The 22,099-nt window shown below is 40.0% G+C and overlaps 1 protein-coding gene across 2 annotated transcripts in view; it reads left to right on the top strand.

Moving 5' to 3' along the window:
* Positions 1–22,099, top strand: part of KIF16B (kinesin family member 16B) — a 396,905-nt gene that overhangs the window by 174,664 nt on the left and 200,142 nt on the right. For both annotated transcript variants that reach the window (XM_006860622.1, XM_006860623.1), the window contains exons 15-16: positions 12,868–12,950; positions 14,311–14,399. In XM_006860622.1, coding sequence (XP_006860684.1) covers positions 12,868–12,950; positions 14,311–14,399 — 172 coding nt within the window. The remainder of the gene's footprint in view (positions 1–12,867; positions 12,951–14,310; positions 14,400–22,099) is intronic.

Genomic DNA, 22,099 nt, shown 5'->3' with positions numbered 1-22,099 from the left:
GTCATGGATACTTTTGGCTGAATTAATTATTATTTTGATAGTTACCAAATGGTGAATTTCTTATATCATCATTCCTTCTACATTTGTTAGTTGGCTTTCTGCTGTAAGAAAGAGCTTTCTCTTCCTGCCAATTATGTTTTTCATTTCTTTGTTTACATCAATAGAAGCACACAACTTGCTGTTTTATTTAGTATTTATTAGTCCTGTCATCAGTGTTTATTTTGATGCTCTAATTGTCCCATCTGACCAGTGAAAGTTCCTTCACACTGACTTCTGTATTCTTTTGACTTGTTTCCATCATTCTTTGAACACTTTTCTTTCTGGCACAGATGTTTCAGGCTCCCCTTATGCTTTTCTAGAATTAGGCATTTCTCTGAGGAGTGCTGGCTTTTTTCAGTTGAGAATGGTGTTTATTTAGAAAGTATACTAAGTAGAAAGTTGATGCGCTCAGGAACTCTCTGGGACAGATTTAGAGGAAATGTGTGTGTGTGTGTGTACAACATGTACAACTATATTTATTTCTGTAGCTTGTTTGTTGTGGCCACCACTTGCCTGCCAATTTGTTGTACTGTGGTGGCTTGTTTGTTGCTGCGATACTGGAAGCTATGCTGCTAGTATTTAAAGTATCAGCAGGGTCACCCAATGTGGACAGGTTCCACTGAAGCTTCCAGTCTTAGAGAGACTAAGAATGAAGATACTTTTGAAAAAAAAAAAAAGAAAAATAACGTGAATGAAGTAAAGCTTTTGGGACCTTTTTTTTGCTTATGTGGCAGAACTCAAAATGAGAAAAAATAGTAATCAGAACATGGAATGCACAATGTATGAATCTAATACAATCGGATGTCTTCAAAAATTAAATGGAATGCATAAGGATTGATATCCTAGACATGAGCTGAAATGCAGTGGCCATTTTGGCTGGCATTCACACCAATACCTCTTACTCTGTACTCTGACTCATTCTAATTTTGCCCCTTTCTTTATTTGTGACAGTGTAGCACCTGGGTACCATATGTTACCAATCTACTGTTTACCAACCTACTGTCTCTACTGTTTTCTTCTTACACAGACCCCCTTCCTATACTTGCAGGGGCTCTGACATCCCATGCTGGGTCCCCACTATCCTTACCAATTCTTTAGGGCAGAAACCTTCCTTGCCCATTATCAAGTACCTCCTGTCCCCTCCACTCAGCCTTGCCTAATGGCTTTTGCACTGAATTATGAATGAACAAAAGACAAAAAAGTTGGCATTATATCTTAAAGACTCTTTTATATATTATGCATAGTCATTACAATTGTAATTTTTAATGACTGCAAACTATTTTATCTGTTGTGACATAGAACTGAACAGATAGGGACTGGAAAGCATGTATACTTCTTGGTACTAGCCAAGTCATAAACAGGAGTTAGTTGCAATGAGCTATATCAGAAACAAAGGACACTCAACAATGTACCAGAAATGTCATACTATTTTCAAGTTGTGCATTTATTGTTGTTAAGTGCCATCTAGTTGGTTCTGACTCATAGCGACCCTGAACAGGGTTTTCAAAGAGCTGCTGGTGAGTTTGAACTGTTGACTCTGAGGTTAGCAGTCCAGTGCTTAGCCTATAGCACCACACCAGGACTTACAAGATACACATAGAAACCATAAAAGATATTCTAAAACCACCTAATAGATCACCTACCCGTGCATCCGTCTGTCTATCTGTCCATCTGGTTTTTACTCTCAATGATTTGCAGGTTCAAGGTAAATTGAACTTGGAAAAGATCTGAGTGCCTTGTATCTGGCCAGGAGGATCAGGGGTCAACAGTAGCAAGGTGACCATTCCAATCCATTTTGACAGTGAGTGCCCATCTATCATTATAGAAATAGCTTTTCCTGAAAAATATAGGGTTGTCCTAGTTAAACTTGTCTTGCCATAACAAAACATAAATGAATGGCTTTAAACAAAATAAATGGAATTTTTCTTAGTTCAAGAGGCTAGAATTCCAAATTCAGGATGACTCTAATGGGAAGTCCATTGTTGGTAGCTCTGGGCATTCCTGGGTGATCCTTGGCGTTCCTGAACATGTGGATCATTAGCTGTGTGTGCTGTCTTCATATGGCCTCTAAACCCCTGTGTGCCTCTGTGTTTATTCTTCTCTTTTTATAACTCAGACATTATAAGGTTTAGAATGTCCTACTCTGATATTAGGAGTCCTGGTGTGGTGCTGTAAGTTAATGCTCTGGACTGCAAAGTTGGTTTGAACTGCAAGGTCAGCAATTCAAGCTCACCAGCCGCTTCTCGGAAACCCTGTACAGGGTTGCTATGGGTTGGAACTGACTCAAAGGCACATACAAACAACACTCTGATATAATCTTATTATATAATGACCAAAACCTGTTTCTTTTCAAACGGGTTCACACCCACAGGGTCAAGACTTCAACACATGTGATTTGGAGATACTTCTATTCCTAACGGGGATGGAGAGGTAGGTTTTGCCAGATAAAAGGGGAGTGGGACACACTAGTCAGGGTGAGAGGCTAATCTCTGCTCTGAGCCCACAAAGTCACCACCACTGGCTGACAGGAAGAGGTCACCCTGTAGGACTTTTCCGAGTCATTCCCTGTTTGGGATCTCATGTGCCATTGTGTAACAGGAGCTTACACAAGTACCAGATGACCTCACCAATGACATGTAGCTGGGGCATAGACTACAGCCAGGTGTTCCTGTCTGATTTTTATTAGGGCCTCGGGTGGAGTTCTGCTGACACTCATGCTGGCAGCAAGCGGTGGTGCAGGGCTCATGGTGAGGGACTGTGGTTCCTTCTCCCAGAGTGAGAAGAACATGTTTTCCTCAGTGAGGTCAGAGAGTTGAGTTGGTTCCCACTCATAGAGCCTCCCTGTACAGAACAGAACTAAGAACTGCCTGGTCCTGCGCCATCCTCACAGTTGTTATGTTTGAGCCCATTGTTGCTGCCACAGGGTCAGTCTGTCTTGTTGAGGACCTTTCTCTTTTTTGCTGACTCTCTAAATAAGCATGATGTCCTTCTCCAGGAACTGGTCCCTCCTAACAAGGTGTCCAAAGTACAAAAAATAAAGTCTCTCCAGCGTGGCTTCTCGGGAATATTCTGGTTGCCTACTCATTCATTTCTTCTACGACAGATTTGTTTTTCCTTCTGGCAGTCCTTGGTACTTTTAATACTCTTCTCCAATACCATAATTCAAACACGTCCATTCTTTTACAGTCTTCCTTATTTATTTTCTACTTTCACATGTTTATAAGGATATTGAAAATATCATGGCTTGGGTCAGGTGCCTCTTAGTCCTCAAACTGACATCTTTGCTCTTCAACACTTTAAAAGAGATCTTTTGCAGCAAATTTCCCTAATGCAACACATCATTTGATCTCTAGACTGCTGCTTCCATGAGTGTTGATTGTGAATCTATGCAAAATTAAGTCCTTTACAGCTTCACTCTTTTCTCAGTCTATCACGTTTATTGGTCCAATTGTGAGGATTTTCATTGTCTTTACATTGAGGTGTAATCCATACTCAAGGCTGTAGTATTAGACCTTCAGCAGTATGTATTCTAAGTCCTCTTCATTTCCAACAAGCAAGTTTGTATCATCTGTGTGTTGTACGTTTCTAATGAGTCTTCCTCTAATCCTGATGTCATGATCTTCTTCATATAATCCAGCTTCTCAGATTATGTGCTCAGCATACAAATTGAATGCTGTTGTAAAGGATACAACCTTGACACATACCTTTCCTCATTTTAAACCATTCGATATCCCCTTATTCAGTTCTAACAGCTGCCTCCAGGTATATGTACAGGTTCCTGATGAGCAAAATGAAGTGTTCTTGAATTCCTATTCTTCCTAATAGTATCCACAGTTTGTATGATCCACACAGTCTCATGCCTTTGTATAATCAATAAAGCATAAATAAATACCTTTGTAGTATTCTTTGCTTTCAGCCACGATCCATTTAATTATTTTTTCAGGATTTATTTTGAGATCTTTAATACATATAGGGTAAATTATAGAAATAATTTAACTCTCCCATATACATTATCCTATCATTTACTGTATATTCCTCCATCCTACATCAAAGTTTCTTTTAAAGAAATCTGCATTACCAAAAAATGAAACCATGTATATAACATCATATCTATTTCTTGCCGTTTCACTTTATTCCAGTTTTCTGTGATTCTATTTGTGGACCAATGTCAGTTTTGGTGTTTGATGCTTTAATCTTTGCTCTTATCTGAGTGGGTTTTTTTTTTTTCCATTGATTACAAAGTTTTCAAGAGAATTTTAGGATTATTTAGTTTTGTTCAAAATACCTATTGAAAACGTAGATTCTAGTATTGTTTGATTTGTTTTGTACTTTCAAAATGCCCCAACTTCTTTTTATTCAGAGTGCCTTTTCTTGTATTTTAATTTTCATTTAATTTTTCCAGCAATACTTGGGAGGGTTTCAAATGTAGGTAGTAGCTGAAGTGTGTTTATTGGTGTATACAAAAATCTGAACATACTCTCATCCATTGTTGTTATTGTTGTTGTTAGGTGCCATTGAGTTGGCACCGACTCATAGCGACCCTATGCACAGCAGAATGAAACACTGCCTGTCCTGTGCCAACCTCACAATCATTGCTACCATTAACTGCCCTAAAATGGTAGGAAAAAGCTTCTTTGTATAATAAAGCATTTTAATAACAAAATTGCAGTTTTTTCAAACATGTTGGTGTTAAATGCCATCGAGTTGGTTCTGACTCATAGCGACCCTGTGTAGGGCTTCTGAGTGACTGGTGGTTTGGAACTGTCTATGTAGTAGTTAGCAGTCCAGTGCTTACCCTATAGTCCCACACCAGGACTCCTTTTATGAGCACAGAGGACCCTTAAAGATATTTCAAACCCATGTGTAAATGAGACCCAGGGAATTCAATGATTGCCAATTCTGAGCACTGTGCTTTTGAAACCCCAGATACCCAAAGTGCAACCTGGGTACTGAGAAGTTACGCACACAGATATGGTTGGAATTAACTTGGGGGATTCTTATGGGTCAGCAGTTGTTGAATTACAGATAGCCCCCATCCATCAGTATTTGCTGCTGGACCCACCTTGCTTTGTTGCCCTGACATTGGACTGCTTTCTCAGCTCAGCTCTCCTTGCCACGGGCATGGTTCTCTAGAGCTTCCTGAACTCCCACCACCATTGCTATGGCCACTGACTGTGTGGAGAGAGCTTGAGTGGGCTTCAGTGGGCTACCACCATTTCTTAGTCTCTTCTAGATCTGCCTTGAATGAGGTGTGAAAATCCGTCCTGAGTGCAAAAGTTGATATACAAAAATATCAACTTTTAGAGCACATACTGTTTAATGAGTCAGAACTAACTCCATGGCACACAACCACCACCGTCACCATCAGAACTTAATATGTAATTGAAAAACTTAATAATTAAAAATATGTTAATTTAATTTGGGGTTATCTTTCCACCACCCCTTGCCCAGAAATTATTAGCTTATTTAGTTAGAAGAAATTGTTTATTAATTTTCCTTTCTGTTTTTATTTTTATGGGTATCTATTAAGTCTTCTGTGTATGGAGGCATGTTCCCCTTGCCATTAGGTCAATTTCGACTCATAGCAACCCTATAAAGCAGAGTAGAACTGCCATGTAGGATTTCCAAGACTTTCAATCTTGACAGGAACACACAGCTTCATCTTTTTCCTGCAGAGTAGCTAGCCGATCTTACAATTATTAAGTATAACCGTGTAGGTTTTTATTAAATGTTTTTGTGGGTTTTTTAAAATCTCAAACTTTTACCTAGATTGAAAACCCGTTACAAATGTTAATTCAACTACCACTCAAACAGTGGTGGTGGTGTGCCGTGGAGTCGATCCTAACTCATAGTGGCCCTGTATAGGGTGTCCGAGGCTGTAAGTCTTTACAGGAACAGAAAATCTCCTCTTCCTGTCACAGAACAACTGGTATTTTCAAACTGCTGACCTTGAGGTTAGCAGCCCGACTCCTAATCACTATGCTACCAGAGCTCCTTAGTCAAACAGTAGACACGTTTATAAGGTGAACAATAGCAGGAGGGGTTATACTAACCCTAGAACAGTTAACCATATGATATCACAGGGTAGCATTTACCCAGTGATAAAGCTCAAGAGAAGAATGGAAACAGCAAACACAGGGAGAAAGTGGGAAGTATGTTGTTACATTGTGGGGATTGCAATCAATGTCACAAAACAAACTGGATATGAACTGTTGCATGGAAAATGAATTTGCTCTGTAAATTTTCACCTAAATCATAAATTTAAAGAAAAGAAGCCTATTCTGGTTAATTCAGTGAATTCGGTAGCTCCAACTAAATTTCCGGTTTTCATATTTATGCTTGGCTATGACTTGTTCTAGGTAAGTAATACTGTAGTACTAACTGGCATTCACGGTTAATTGTCAGAATTGTCTTTCCCTTCTGGGTAGTCTTAATTATTTTATTGCCGTGGTACCATGGTTTTCAAATTTGATAGGCTTGAGTTCCTCAGTATCACCATTAATGAAATTGACATAAAAATGCTACATTTGAAGGTATTAAAATGCTGTGTACTGAGCAAGTCTTAGGGCAGTGAAATAGAAGATTACTTTGAGTTTCAGGGCATTGCAGTAGAGAAACAAGATGGAAACTTAAAAAAAAAAAAAAATTAGTGCACTCATTTTAAGCCTGAAAAAAACCCATCTAGGTTTCTGAAACTGGAGAACGTTTTAAACCTGAAACACATTTTTAAACGTAAAATCATATTATGATATGATTATTGTTTGTGCTTACTAAAATATGTAGTAAAAATAACAAAAGAGAACAGGACTAATGTCAACTTTAGAACAGTGTTGTTTCTGGAGAGGATGGAGGGGGAAATGTGATCAGGCAGAGCTAAAGTGGAAAAAAAAAGCTTCTAATAATAGGGAGCAGGACTTATGAAAAAAATTCTCAGGATGGTCCATCTTTAGGAATAAGGACATCCAGGAAATTTCTAGACCAAACATAGATTATTGATTAACATAGCAACGGTGGTCTATGCATCTGGGCCATGTGAGCAGGATGAATTGGGGGAGGGTAAAGAACCTGTCTGAGGACTAGTGGTGGAGTTAGTTCCAACTCATAGCAACCTTGCATAGGGTTTCTTGAGGCTGTAAATCATTTCAGGTGCAGAAAGTCTTCTCTTTCTACTATGGAATGGCTGGTAGTTTCGAACTGCTGACCTAAATGTTAGCAGCCCGACTTGTAACCACTCCACTACCAGAGCTCCTTGTTTGAGGACTGAGAACTTGAAATAAGAATGCTATCATCAAGGGAAAGTAGGCACCATCCTGGAAACATTGTTAACACTGTAGTCAATGAGGAACCAGGGGAGGGACTTTCTGGAAGTAGGAGAATAAAATGCTTTGCGAAATGGCTGTGTGGCATGTCTGCCCATATCTTCTGAGTTTGGCGTCTGATTTTACAAAATCAAATATAGAAGCCTCACTCTCGCTAACATGAATACAGATTGGATTTCTTGAGCATTTGAGGGTAATCACTGGTGGTAACTAATCAGTAACCTCATAGCCGAGAGTATCGGGGAATCTACAATGTTTCTCACTGACCAAAGTATACATTTTTATACTACAAAAACTATCTCGCCTTTTACGCATGAAAAAAAAAAATTAAGTTTTTATTGTGAATTGAGTGAAAGTTTACACAGCAAATCATCAACTTTACATTCAACAAATTATATACTTTGTTTTATTACAATGATTATAATCCCTTCCATGTATCATCAGTTAAGTTATTTCTCTCTATTCATTTTAGCTTTTTTTACACACTCAGGAATGTATAATAATTTACACCACCAGAGGGCATATTCCGCAAGTCTGTCTTCTGGCTGCCATCTCTTAGTTCCTCTCTTTCCATGAATCTAGAGTCCTCAGCTGCATCCTGTCTCCATGTCCCCATCTCTGCCTCCATCTCTGGTGTCACTGCTCCATGAAATATTTCTTTTAAATAAACCATGTATAATTTTTTAGCACCACCCTGCCCTCTCTCAGTTGATGTCTACAAAGTCAATTACTTTGAATTAACAAGTGGCAGGCGAGTCTTTTGGAGATGGGTCTGGGTGGGGTGGGGGTGAGAGTGGAGGAATGCTATAGTTGATCAGATCAGTCCACAAAAGATGAAGAGCACACCATTATCACTCATGTGCTCATTCTTAATAAACTTAATATATGGACACTATTCCATCTCCTCATTAGCTCTTCCAACCAGGCATGGGCCTACACCCCTAAGGTTTATTTAGAATTTTGGAGTCTAGATAATCCTTGTCTCCCACATTTATACCCCCATTGTCTGGTTTATTGGAATAGTTATTGGACCTATTGTCTCTTGGTCATCCCAGTGGACTTCACTGGTACTTATCCCAATAGTTGGATTCATGACAAGCAAAACAGAAACTTTACTGAAGCAGAGCTAAGCAAACAATTCCATTTTGTAAAAGTATAAAAGGTTTGAAGTACAGCAAATCCATATTGAATGGTAACTCAAGTCGTGGTGATGTCTGACCACATTAACTCTGAATGCTGCTGGATTCCAGGTTCTCAGCAGCTTCCTACTTCTATCTCTTCACTGCTAGTTTCCGGATTATTACTGATGATGCAGGTGAATAGAGACCATTTGTTGTGTCTTGGATAGCGGTTTGTCAGCTTTGCAAACACAGGTGCTATGCAAGATCCTAGTAGAACAGAAACACTACACATGTATAGGCCGATTGACTCATTTTTTCCAGTGACATCTTTGAGCCTAAGCCTCCAAGCCAAGGAACCAAATCTCTAAGGCGTTTGTACTTAAGCCGCGCCAGCAGCTACTCATTTGCATTTGCTCTGGTAAATGTGAGAGGACTTCAAAAGTCCTAGAAGTAATTTCATTAACATTTAGATCCATTCTTCCACAAACTTTTTGAAATCCTGTCGTCTATCACATGACTTTTGTCACTTAAACTTAGTACCGGTGTAGAACTTATTGTAGTAATCATCTTTGCAAGCCTACCCTTCATCAGTATGATTCTCCATCACCATTAACTGAAATTCCTGGTGTGGCGATGCAGGATAAGCACTGGACCACAAGGGTGGTTTGAACCTCAAGGTTGGTGGTTCAAAGTCACCAGCCACTCTTCGGAAACCCTGTACAGGATTGCAATGAGTTGTATCCAACTCGAAGGCACTTAACAACAACTGTACTCCGTAAATAATAATCACCTCTTTCCTGTCCTCCCACTTCCGGGACTCACAAATAAATTTTAGTTTCTATGCTGTTGTTGTGAAGTGCCATGGAGTCGGTTCTGACCCTTAACGACCCTGTATAGGGTTTTCGAGGAGCAGCTGGTGAGCTTGAACTGCCAACATTGCAGTTCTAATGGCTTTGCAGTCTGGCGTATTGACCCACAGCACCATACCAGGACTCTGTAATTGCTGTTTCTTGTTATATGGAGTCATACAACGTATGTCTTTCTTGTTTTAATAACTTTTTTTTGGACTATGTTAAGTTTTTCGAGGTGGAAGGTTCTAACTCATAGCGTCCCTGTATCAGGTTTCTGTGGAACAGCTGGTGAGTTTGAACTGCCAACCTTGAGGTTCAAACTGACTTTGACTTCCAGTGTTTATCCTGCAGCAGCACACAAGGCCTTTTGTCTGTAGTATGTGATTTTAGCGCTAATTGTTCAATGTAATTGATTTTTTCATCCATATCAATGGACCTTTTTGGTATTCTTGCAAGTGTGCCAAATCTGTTGAACATTTGTCTCTCCTTTTAGAAATGCTGCAGAAACTGCATCTGGGAAATTTACACTTAGATGCATTCGAATATGTCACACTTGAATGACAAAATATATTTGCATCTATTCAAACACTAAGAAACAAAGAGCAGGTGATTGTTTGGGTAGCTGAAAAATCTGATAAAATTTTCATCTGCTGGAGGGCTGCTGTAAGTGATTCAGTGGCAGGTTAAAAAGGAATTTGTTCATTGACAAATAAAAAAGGAATTTTAGTGGGAATAGAAAAGGAAAGATCTTTCAGTAGGTTCGCCAAGTAGTCTGTGAACAGAAGAGCTCTTTAATGAACTACAAAAAGCCATATTGCCTCTTCCCCCACATTGCCTGTTCTTGCAAATGTTAAAGAGAAAAATTAATAATAGACATCTTCAATTTTAAGATTTTTCTTATCAATGTTACCAAATATTAATCAGCTAAAGCTTTCCCTAAACTCTAAAAGCCTGCCAGAGACTGATCTATAGAAATGTAAATTTGTCTCTTTCTGCTAAAAAAGGATAGTCACAACACCTTTATGAATTAATGAGAAAGGCTAACCTCTTTTCATTAAACTCTCTTGGTCTCAGGGTTGAGGACTTCTGGTATGGCACTGTAGGATCAGCACTGGACTGTGAACCAGAAGGTTCCTCAGACACCCTATACAGGGTCACTGTGGGTCGGAATCCACTCAATGCCACTTAACAATAGTCTCAGGGTTGCAGGTGGGTGGAGGGTTGAATTATTAGTAGCCAGGTCAGAAATAACCTGATCTCAATTGATCTCAGTAAAAAGGGGAGGGCGAGCCTCAATCAAGCATGTTAAAATTAGTCAGTGATTGATAATTTATTTTTCGACCTTTTCTCTGTAATCAGGTCTTGCTCAGAATAAACTTTGTGTTCCTTTTTTTTTTTTTTTAATTTTGATTATTTTAAACACCTGTAAGCACTCCCTCAAGGAGCACCGGTGTCACATTAGATTAAATGTTGGGCTGGTAACCAAAAGGCCAGCAGTTCAAACCCACCAACCGCTTCTTGGGAGAATGATGAGACAGTCAGCTTCCTTAAAGATGTACAGCGTCAGAAGCACTATGGAACAGTTCTACTCTGTCCTTTAGGATGACTGAGTCAGAATCGAGTGGACAGCAGTGAGTTTTTGAGGACACACTCACTCATTATATGTTTTCAATCAGATTTGAGACCTGAAAAATGGACACGTGTACTTTGCTTATCAGCTGTTTGAGCAGTTATTTTTCAATTTCCAAACCGTCAGTAACTTTAAAGCCTACGTCCTAAGAAGCCTTGGTGGTGTCATCAGCTAATGGTCAGCAGTTTCAGTTACCAGCTGATCCTCAGGAGAAAGATGAGGCTTTCTGCTCCCAGAAAACTGTACAGCCTCGGAAACCTGATTCAGCATCACTGTGAGTTGGAAACAACTGGATGGAATACAACCACTATATACAGCCAGTTGTTCTCCACATGTGGTCCTTGGATCAGCAGCATGAACATACCTTGGAGTTTGTTAATATGTAAGATTCAGGCCCCATCCCAGACCTACTGCATCCAAACACTGGGGGGTGGGACCCAGCAATCTGACTGTTACAAGTCCGGCAGGTGATTCTTATGCTACTTGGATATGAGAAGTGACCTGTCACAATCCCACTGAAGTCAGTTTGTTGCTGCCCCAGACTTCATGAGACAACCATGTGACTCTCTCTTCAACCTTTCTCATCTCACTTTTTGTTTTCCTCATGCTATGTCCTTACCTAGATCTATCCAAAGACTTCCCATTTTCCATAGAAGTGAATTTGAACTCCTGCCCTTGTCATAAAGGACCCTCTAGAACTCTGGTAGTGTCAGAGCTCTGGTGATGAGTAAGGTGGCTAACCTCAAGGTCAGCAGTTCAAAACTACCAGCTGTTCTGCAAGAGAAAGATGAGGCTTTCTGCTCCTGTAAAGATTTACAGCCTTGGAAACCCTATACAGGGTTGCTATGAGTAGGAACCGACTCCACTGCACACCACCACCAGCACCACCATGCCCCTACATGACCTCGTCTGTCTTAATCTGGAAGCTGTTGAGACCTGTTGGGTCATCCTACTGGTTTTGCTTCCAAAATGACAGCAATATTCAAACCACCACACCATAATACAAGTAACTGAAAGGTGATGAAAATTAGACTTTATCAGATCAATTGCCTGCTAATACAAAAATATCAACATTTTCCAAAGAATTTAAACAGGACCCACAGTCTCATAACAAAGTTCAGAATGTTCAGTATAAAATGCAGTGACTCGGCATATAAAGAACTACTTGCATGGGGGACAGTAATCAATAAATGTTAATACCAAGATGGAATGGATGTTGGAATCATCTGTCTTAGTTACCTAGTACTGCTGTAACAGAAACGCCTCAAGCGGATGGCTTTAACAAACAGAAATGTATTCTCTCAGTTTGGAATGCCTCAAGTCCAAATGCAGAGCACCAGCTCGAAGGGAAAGTCCTTGTCTCTCTTCAGCATTCCTTGTAGGCCTAGCATTCCTTAGAGACCTCCAATATCTTGGCTTGTATCTTTCCTTGGATCTAGGAGATTCCCAGTGCCAGGACCCCAGGTCCACAGGATGTATTCCACTCCCAGCTCTTCTTTCTTGGTTGTAGTAGTTCTCCCTTCTCTGTCCACTTCTCTCTCCTTTTACCTCTAATAAAATGCAAGGTGTTGCATGCCACACCCCTGTACTCTGAATTAAGGAGCCCCTGGGGTGTGCAAATGGTTAATAATGCACTTGACTTTTAGAGGTTTTTGAGACCACCCAGAAGCGCATTGGCGGTATACATCCAAGAAATAACCCAATGGCACACAGTTCTACTCTGATGCATGGGGTTGCAATGAGTTGGAATTGACACGACGACAATGCTTTAAGCTGTTTTTTGAGAATAAAGCTTTCTCTTATTTTATAATATGTTGAAAATTACATTTCAACTATAGAATTTCTTATGTGATATTGCCAGTTGAGCAAACAGTTTACTGTTTCTTACTGTTTTTGTATGTTCTTAGGTGCTGTGATACTTTTGGGAAGGACCAATATGTTTCGCTTTAACCATCCTAAGGAAGCAGCCAGGCTCCGGGAGAAAAGGAAGGTGAGCAGTGTAAAATGTCCAGAAATGAGCCTTTTGTTTCTCATGGTGTCAACAAGGCAAGGAATAGTCGCCACTCTGTTTCCAACACTCTGCTTTTGTTGAGTACTGAACCACTTGAAAAACAGTCTGTAAACTGGATTGATTCTAGGGGATTTGCTTCCCAGCAGATCATTGACAGATAAAGTAGGTAAGCAAGCAAGTGAAGTCCAAAGCCAGTAAGGAGAAATTGTTCTTTTTCATCCCTCCTGTCCAACCTCCTCCAAAAGGAGCTGGGTATCATTTTATGTTAAGTGGAGAGTGACTTCAACTTAATCAGCATCTGTTTTAGGATTTATCCCAACGTTAGAAGCACTTTCAACTCAAAGCCTCAATTTTTATTTACAGCCATAGTAAATTAGGTTTTTCATTGGAGTGTGAAGCAGAGAAAGGATGAGTTTAGGACAGTTGGCAGAGATTGCATTCTAGGTCACATAGAGACCTCTAAAGGACACTGTAAGTGTTGGATGGGGGAATGATAGCCTAAGGTCCTGAGAGAGAAGAAAGAAATGACAAAGAGAGCAATCTGTCTAGTGGTCCTTGCTGAAGATAAGACTACAGCTAACAGTTCTATGTATGTTTTGTCACTTTCTCTGGGAACAGCACTTACTGCTCCCGTGGTACAGTTGATTGAGAAAAGAGAGACCCTGTCTAGCTCTTTCCTTCCCAGCAGGTAGTTAGCTGGGGCTTTGATCCTGACCTGCCAGCAGCAGACATTAGACTCTAGCACTCAGTTATCCAGCCTCTCCTCTAGGCCTGCATGTAAAGGGCTGTTTGAGGTCACCAGTGCCTTAGATGGGAGTCATGAGACTGCTGCAAACCCCAGCCTTCTCTGAACTGCTCAGGTCAAGCCACTAAAGCCTCTTACTTGTTCCAGCCCAGCATCTCCCTGGAGGGTCCTTTTTGGTACACAGTTGCAGAAAGAGAGAAAAAAGAGAAAATGTAGTTACCAGTAGCTTTCTGTGGGAGAAAACAGGTCTAGCTCTTACTTATTGGTTTTCCTTGATCTCCTTCTCCTTCATCTTTACCACTCAGTAAGTGTAATTGAGTGACTGAGTGTTGCCAGCCGGAGTCTGCTGTTTGTCAGGATCTTAGGGTGACTTAGAGGTCCTGACTTGTTACCAGCTGGTGAGGAAGAGTAGCGGGGCCCTGCCATTCCTGGTGGGTCTCCACAGCCCTAGAATATGAGAGCCCTGCTGTGCTTAGTTTAGGGTTTGGGACTGAGTAGTATCATTGCCCCTCACCCTCACAGTTAGTGAGATAAGCGCACTGGCATTCTCTTGTCCAGGAAACTTAACAGCTCTGCCTTGTGCTCTGCTCTTAGAGTGGCCTTCTGTCCTCCTTCAGCTTATCGATGACTGACCTCTCCAAGTCTTGTGAGAACCTCTCTGCAGTCATGTTGTATAACCCCGGGTAAGTGAACAGCACCAGCTCCTTCCCTGTCATTATTTCTTTTGTAATGTTTCTTGTGCCAACAACATAATAATCACGCAATAAAAATGAACTGCAGTTGTTCCTCCTTATCCAATCAGCCTTAGTCATTTTCGAAGTTCCTTTCCAGTCCTTGCTATGTATTTACATAATTTTACTTGGTTATAATCACAACATGAATAAGATCTGTATTCTGCTTTTTCATTTAACATCACAATAAGCATTAGTATGGGTTGCCACAAGCTTCATTATCATTTCATCACTGCCTAATATCTAGTTGTCACTTTGATTATTCATTGCACTCTCCTTCTGGCTCATTTTATAAACTGTATGTAGTAGAGGTAGCCTTGAATCTTGAGTGTCAAGTATCCCAGAGAATTATGTTCACTCCCTGCACACACTAGGGGACAACTGAGGACACAGAAGAACATTTTATAAATGGACTTAATGACTGCTGACCTTGAGTGGCCAGCTTAAGTACTCAGGTCCTTGATGGCTTCATTATAAAATCACAGTGATAATGAAAATGTCTGAAAGCAGGGAACTGAATGACAAGACTTTCAGGGTCCTTTCCAGTTTTATGAGATTCCATAATTTTATCATTTTTACTAGGAGGATCTGATCTAAAACAATAGAGGTAAATCTACTAGCCGAGGAAGTGAAAAGGAACTTTTCTAGAACTGCCATTTACTTAGTAGTTGCTGTATACCAGATACTGTATAAGTACCTCACGTTTGTTATCTGTCTTACTTCTCACAACAGCCCTACCCCTACTTTACGTACGTAGGTAGAGCTATGATAGGAGTCCAGGTCTTTGCCATTCTGAAACCCTTGATCTTGACCATGCTCCAAGCCTGCCGTCCTTCAAGCTAGATGCTAACTTAGACAGACTTGTGGGTAGCTCTAGGCCTGTGGCCTCCAGCTCAGCACCTCGAACCAACTCACTCCTTCAGTTCTGGTTTGTCTAAAGCAAATAAATACCTGTAAGAAATTTCTTCATTATAGAATTTTCAAACTTACTTCTGTGTTCCTCATTTTATAAAGGAACAAGCTGAGGCCCAGGTCCTTTACCTTTCTTGAACTGGGGTGAAAAAAACAGCAGCTAGTGTAACCAACACATGGGCTGCAGACAGACTCCTGGTCCCTAGCCCTCCTTACAGGACTTCTGGAAGCACAAGCCCTTTTCTCCCTCGTGTTGTCTTATCATCCAGCCTTCTCCATCTTGTCATTGAGGAGAGTCGTGCACATTAAATAAATCTGCCTTACAACAAACCATTTTGATAAGACCCTTGAAAAGCGAGAACACTTCCAGAGCAACTGGATTATCCCTACTTTGAAAGGCGTGTTTTGCTATAGGTCTAATTCCTTAAAATCGTGTTAGCAACTGTCTTTTGTAGTGACTGAAAATGAATCTTTCACAAACTGGTTATGTTTACATTTCATATAATATGTATGTCATTAGAGTTAGTTTCATTTTAAGTACTATAATTCCATCTGTTAAATAATATTTATCTGATTAAATTTTTCTGTAACATGAAAAGTGCATGCTTGAAACTACCTCCAGGCTCAGGACCCAGTTCCAATTCTGAAATCCAGGTACTCTAAGCTGCATTCTTCTCAGTGGCAGTGCCTTGTACTTAGAAATGATTAGGAACTGGAATGTTGCTGGTCACTATCTTTGAAAACTAAAATATGATTTGTAGTCAAGTTTTCTTCTAGTACAATTACAGGCTTCTCTTTCTCTTGCATTTGCAGATCTAAGTCCTTGTTTCTAACCCAAACACAGGAAAATAGGTAGCTCACTTAAAAATGATACTATTTTTGGTTGTTGGTTTGTTGGATTTTAAGTTGCAATAGTTTTTCTGTGTTTATAAAATGTGGGTCAGATTTGTACCAGTTTTCATTCTCAGAACATTACAATGACGCTCCATGGTCTAAAAACTAAAGTTCCAACTCTGCCTACGTGTACATACTCAGTACAGCCCTCCTCCCATGCTGGGAACTAGCAATTTCACATACAGTTGTTACTGCTCAGACACATCCTAGATTGGCTCATGCCTTTGGGAATTTCCTCTGCGTTTTCCACAGCAGGAATGCTACTTGTTCTCCTGATCCTAGTACAGATACTCTGTTCTTCAGAGGTCATTCTCAATAGCACCTCACCTTACCCTAATCAGAAATGCCCCTTCTTTACTTATGGATTGCTCCATTTCAATCATCTGGTTTTGCTCTTCTTTGTGATGTACATTCATCTATCAACACGTCCTTACTGGGCAGTGCATCCTTGAACCAGGCCTGATTCGAGTGTAGGAAGCTTCATTGCCAATGTCACTGACAAGGTTAGTTTGCTTGTTAGAGAAGAGAAGCAATACATAAGCAATTCAAAGATAAATTTAGAAAGTGAAAGTAAAATGAAAATTAAGTGGACTAGCAGGACAGTATTAGGTGCAGTATTTGATGGATGGAGTGGCCAGGAGAAGGTTCCAGAGGAGGAATCATTTGATTTGAAACTTGAATGAAGTGACACTTGTGGAATGGAAAAGGAGAGTATGTTTAAGCAGATGAAAAGCAAGCACAGTGACTTCAAAATGAGCTTACTGTATTTAAGAAGAGAAAGAGGTAGAACAAAAGCGATGTAAAATGAGGTTGAAAAGTACTCAGTGGCCAGCTAACATAGAGTCTTTAGGTTGCTGGAAAGAGTTTGTCTTCTAAAAGTGCTAGAAACCATTGGAGGGTTTTAAGCAGTAGAGTGATCTAAAGACGTATTTACTATAAATGTTACCATGTATGTTCTTTGGTGAATGTAGTATAGGGAGCCGAGAGTGGAATCAAAAGATCCTTTAGGAAACTATTTTCTTATCCCAAGTGAAAGATGGTGGCTTGAATCTGGATGGTAGCCATACTGGTGGAGAAACATGAATTTAAATTGTAGAGTGAGCAGAACTAATTGATGGCACTGTAGGTAGAGTGTGATTAAAAAAGAGGAATCAAGGATAATTTGTACATTTGAATTTCAAGCAACTGGACAGACGTTGCCGCCATTTTCTAAGATGGGGAGATGGGAGCTATGGACTATACTGGCAGTTGGCTAGGGGTTCAGCTCATGGGAGTATCTTTCTTTTTAGATTGAAGCTCTTTGAAATCAAAGGTCTGTCTTAGTTTCATATTTAAAGTGTTATGTATATAACATGCTTAATAAATGTTTATAAAATAGGTAAGAGTGACATTTTAGGAAGATAGATATATATGGATCCTTTAGTCAGTTGGGCATACTGTGGTGGCCTGTGTGTAGCTGTTATATTGGAAGCTATGCAATGGTGTTTTAAGTACCAGCAGGGTCACCCATAATGGACAGGGTGCAGCAGAATTTCCAGATTAAGACAGACTAGGAAGAACGTGAGATAGGCCACCTCTGAATGGTTAACGACGTAAAATCTTATGATTAGCAGGGGAACATTGTCAGATACAGTGCTGGAAGATGAGCCCCTCAAGTTTGAAGGCACTTAAAATACAATTACCTCCACAAAGTAGAGCTGACATTTATGTTGTGATTGGAGCAAAGCTTTTGAGATCTTCATTCATGGGTACAGTGCTGTAGGATAAATACTGCAGTGCTAATCACAAGGTTGGAGTTCTGGTGTGGTGCTGTGGGTTAACATGCTGGACTGCAAAATCGGTTTGAACCGCAAGGTCGACAGTTCAAGTTCACCAGCCACTCCTTGGAAACCCTATACACGGTCACTATGGGTCAGAACTGACTTGAAGGCACTTAACAATAAGAAGAACAACCACAAGGTTGGTTGTTCAAACTAATTAGCCACTCCCCAGAAACCCTATACAGGGTCACTATGAGTTGGAACTGACTCAAGGGCACTTAACAACAATGGACAGAATATTGAATATTGGTGCAGGGAGTATTAAAAGAAGATGAATGGACTATACCGAGTCAGTGTACCAAAAAAAAAAAAAAAATCTGGTTGATGTCCAGTCATTTCAAGAGGTACCATATGATCAAGAATCATTGATATTGAAGGAAGAAGTCCAAGCTGCACTGAAGACATTGGCACAAAAAAAAAAAAAAAAAAAAAGCTCCAAGATTTGATAGAATACAAATTGAAATGTTTCAGCAAACTGATGCTACACTGGAGGTGCTCACTTACCTATGGCAAGAAATTTGGAAGACAGCTTTCTGGCCAAATGACTTGAAGAGATCCATATTTGTGCCCATTCCAGAGAATGGTGTCCCAACAGAAACATCATCAAACAGTATTAATAGCACATGCAAGTAATAAATTAGCATACGTATTGAATAAGTATGGTGAAAGGCTAGAACCCTAACATACACCTTTCCTGATTTTAAACTACTCAGTATTCCCTTGTTTTGTTCAAACATCTGCCTCTTGGTCGACTGAGCAGTTTAAAATCAGGAACAGTGTGCTCCGGGTTCTTCTGTTTTTTCACCATACTTATTCAATCTGTATATTGAGCATAATAGCCCAAGAAGCTATATTACATAATTTGGCATCAGGATTGGAGGAAGACTCATTAACAACCTGTTAATGCAGATAACACAACCTTGCTTGCTGGAAATGAAGAGAACGTAAAATACTTACTGATGAAGATGAATGACTACAGCCTTCAGTATGGATTACACTCCAATGTAAAGAAAACGAAAATCCTCACAACTGACCAATAAATAACAGCATGATAAATGGAGAAAAGAAATAAGTTGTCAAGGATTTCATTTTGCTTGGATCCACAGTCAACACTCATGGAAGCATCAGTCAAAAAATCAAATGACTATTACATTGGGAAAATATGCTGCTGAAGATACCTTAAAAATGTTTTAAGAGCAAAGATGTCAGTTTGATTACTAAGGTGCTCCTGATCCAACCAAGGCATTTTCAGTTGTCTCACTTGCATGTATGTGAGCAATAAATATGGAAGACAGTAGAAGAATCCATGATTTTAATTATAGTGTTGAAGAATAATATTGAAACTACTGTGGACTTCCAGAGAAACAAACAAATCTGTCTTAGAAGTACTACCAGAATGCTCCTTAAAAGCCAGATTGGGGAGACTTCATCTTTTGTTCTTTGGTCATGCTGTCAGGAAGGATCAGCCCCTGGAAAAAAGGACAGCATGCTGGATAAATTGGGAGGGTCTAGACAAAGAGGAAGACCCCCAAAGAGATGGATTGACACAGTGGCAGCAACAGTGACTTCAAACATAACAGCAGTCGTGAGGATGGCACAGACCTGAGCAGTGTTTCCTTCTGTTGTGCACAGGGTTGCTATGAGTTGGAAGAAACTTGGTGCCACCTAACTATAACAACATGGATCCTTTTGGGAAAGATGTTCAAGTAATTTATTTGGCTACAGATATTCCAGCCGTTATAAAACAGCATACTCTGTGAAGGGAAGATAGATATTGTGGTCCACATCAAGTCCCAGATGACACTACAATGTTTGAGTAATGTCAAGGTCAGTTTCAGGATCTTGAAGCAGATCCAGGGAAACGAGTTTTGTAGTGAAATTGAAAATTAGACAAACACAGTTGAGGAATTCAGGTGAGAAACAATCAGTTTTAGATTGAATTACAGTTGATGATGGAGATATAGTGCTAGATGCAGCTGATACTTCATACTGTTCACCTGGCTTTAGTGAATTAATATGCTTTATTTCTGCCACCCCTGCCTGCGACATTCATTTGTACAAGTTCAAGTAAAAATTACTTAATATGTTCTTTCACCTTGGCTTCTAGGCCCCCTCACTTTCCTACTTGTAAAGAAGCATGGTCCATGAATTAAAAACATTAATTGGCGACAAATTGTCTACTGTAATTTATGAAAAGGAAACATCTTGTAAAGTTATCTGTTCCAACTTTTCAAGAGAGAGAAGCCGAATTAAAGCTGTAGCCATGTTGTTTATATTTTACTTTTGATATTTTTAGGTATAAACTCTCGCACACTAAATTTAGCACCACATGATAAACTAGAAAGAAATATGCTTAGTATCTGGGCCCTAGTGTAGTAGTGGTTATTAAAATACATATAATTATTTGCACACTGGGGCATGCTCTTTTTGCATGTATTTATTCAGGGCCTGATCTGCTTAGGAAAACAGATGCATGCATGTGAATACTTGTGCAGTCAGTGAAAGCAAGGCAATGCTTGTCTCAGGACAAAGAGAAGAGGATTAAGTAACCTAGTGTCATGAAAGTCAGATGGGAAGGCAGTGGTGAGAATTGGAGTGTCTAGGAAGGGATTCTGTTGGTGTGACTAGATCCCCCTTGATCTTGTGTTGAATAACAGAAAACTAGAAGCCATCTGGCTTATAGTAGCATCTTACTGATGTCAAGATTACCTCCAGCCAGCATCATGGGACTGTGTCATAAGCCTAATTCAGGTGAGCCTTTTTTCCTTTAAAATTTATAGAGGTCAGATATTTTTCCTCATCAGAATATTTTTGTCAGTCTTTGCTTACTTCAGCTCATTCTCAGTGTCATGGCAAGCACAGTCTGTAATAAATAGCTAGAGTCCAGGTCAAGAGAAGAGGGTTAGTGATAACGCTGTAAGTAGAAGGACATTCTGATGCTCTTGGTCTAGTCTGTTCTTTGTGATAGAAGCCATAGGGACATGAGATGCCTGGCTTGAAGAATAAGAGAGAGAATGCTAACAGAAGATGTGGCCCTGGATACTCACCTACCCCTTAGTTGTTGTTGGTAAGTGCTGTTGATTCAGTTTGCAAGGCGAGGCTGTAAATCTTGGGAGAGCAGCAAGCAAGCGTCATCTTTTTCTTGAGGGGCAGCTCACGGGCTTGAATCGCTGACCTTGTTCTCAGTCCAGTGCTTATTTTACAGAACCACCATACTCCCCTCCCGACCCCTTAATAAGGGCACTCAAAATAATTTTCTTCAGTTCTGCTTGAGGATTCTTATTGATTCTGTGTCACAAATGAACTGGGTTTTGTGCTGAGCCCTAAGATGTTTGCAAGTAGGGTAGATGGACTGCAGAGAACTGTTCTGGGAAAGCATGCAGATGAGCTGGGAGAAGAAAGTCCTGCTGAGGGTTGGAAAGATCCAGAGGAATCTATGTGGTGAGGCAATTGTGAAGAGCTCCAGAAAACAAGCCTAGCATTTGTGGTTCTCTTGAAAATCTGACATGTGTTCTTGGGGGAGATGTGCTTTTGGGTTTGAGGAGGGTAAGTTAGAAGTAGGGAAAAGAATGCAGCTGGAGTCCCTCAGACACATACGTGCTCCCTATGTAGTATAACATTTTTATCACTTCTGGTCAGCTCGTTTTTAAAGAATGTTTAGAATTTATGATTAAAATGTGTTCTTTAAAATGCAACAGAATTTTTTACATGCTTACCTCTTCCCTCTTTTATTTAGTTTTCAGTTTTTTTCAAGTATGTCCAAACTGAAAAATAGTGTTTGGAATTAGAGAAAGAAAATATTGACATTCACATCTCTCAAAAGACATAGTAAATAAATTATATATATATATATGTTGTTGTTGTTGTTAAGTGCCATCGAGTCGGTTCAGACCCATAGCGACCCTGTAACAGGGTTTCCGAGGGTGTAAATCTTATCGGGAGTAGAAAGCCTTATCTTTCTCCCGCGGAGCAGCTCGTAGTTTCGAACCACTGACCTTATGGTTCACAGCCCGATTCATAACCACT

The sequence above is a fragment of the Chrysochloris asiatica genome, unplaced genomic scaffold (assembly GCF_000296735.1).
Source record: "Chrysochloris asiatica unplaced genomic scaffold, ChrAsi1.0 scaffold00039, whole genome shotgun sequence".
Lineage (NCBI taxonomy): Eukaryota > Metazoa > Chordata > Mammalia > Afrosoricida > Chrysochloridae > Chrysochloris > Chrysochloris asiatica.
Note: the sequence above shows the minus strand (reverse complement) of the source record. Positions and strands in the feature narration are given on the sequence as shown.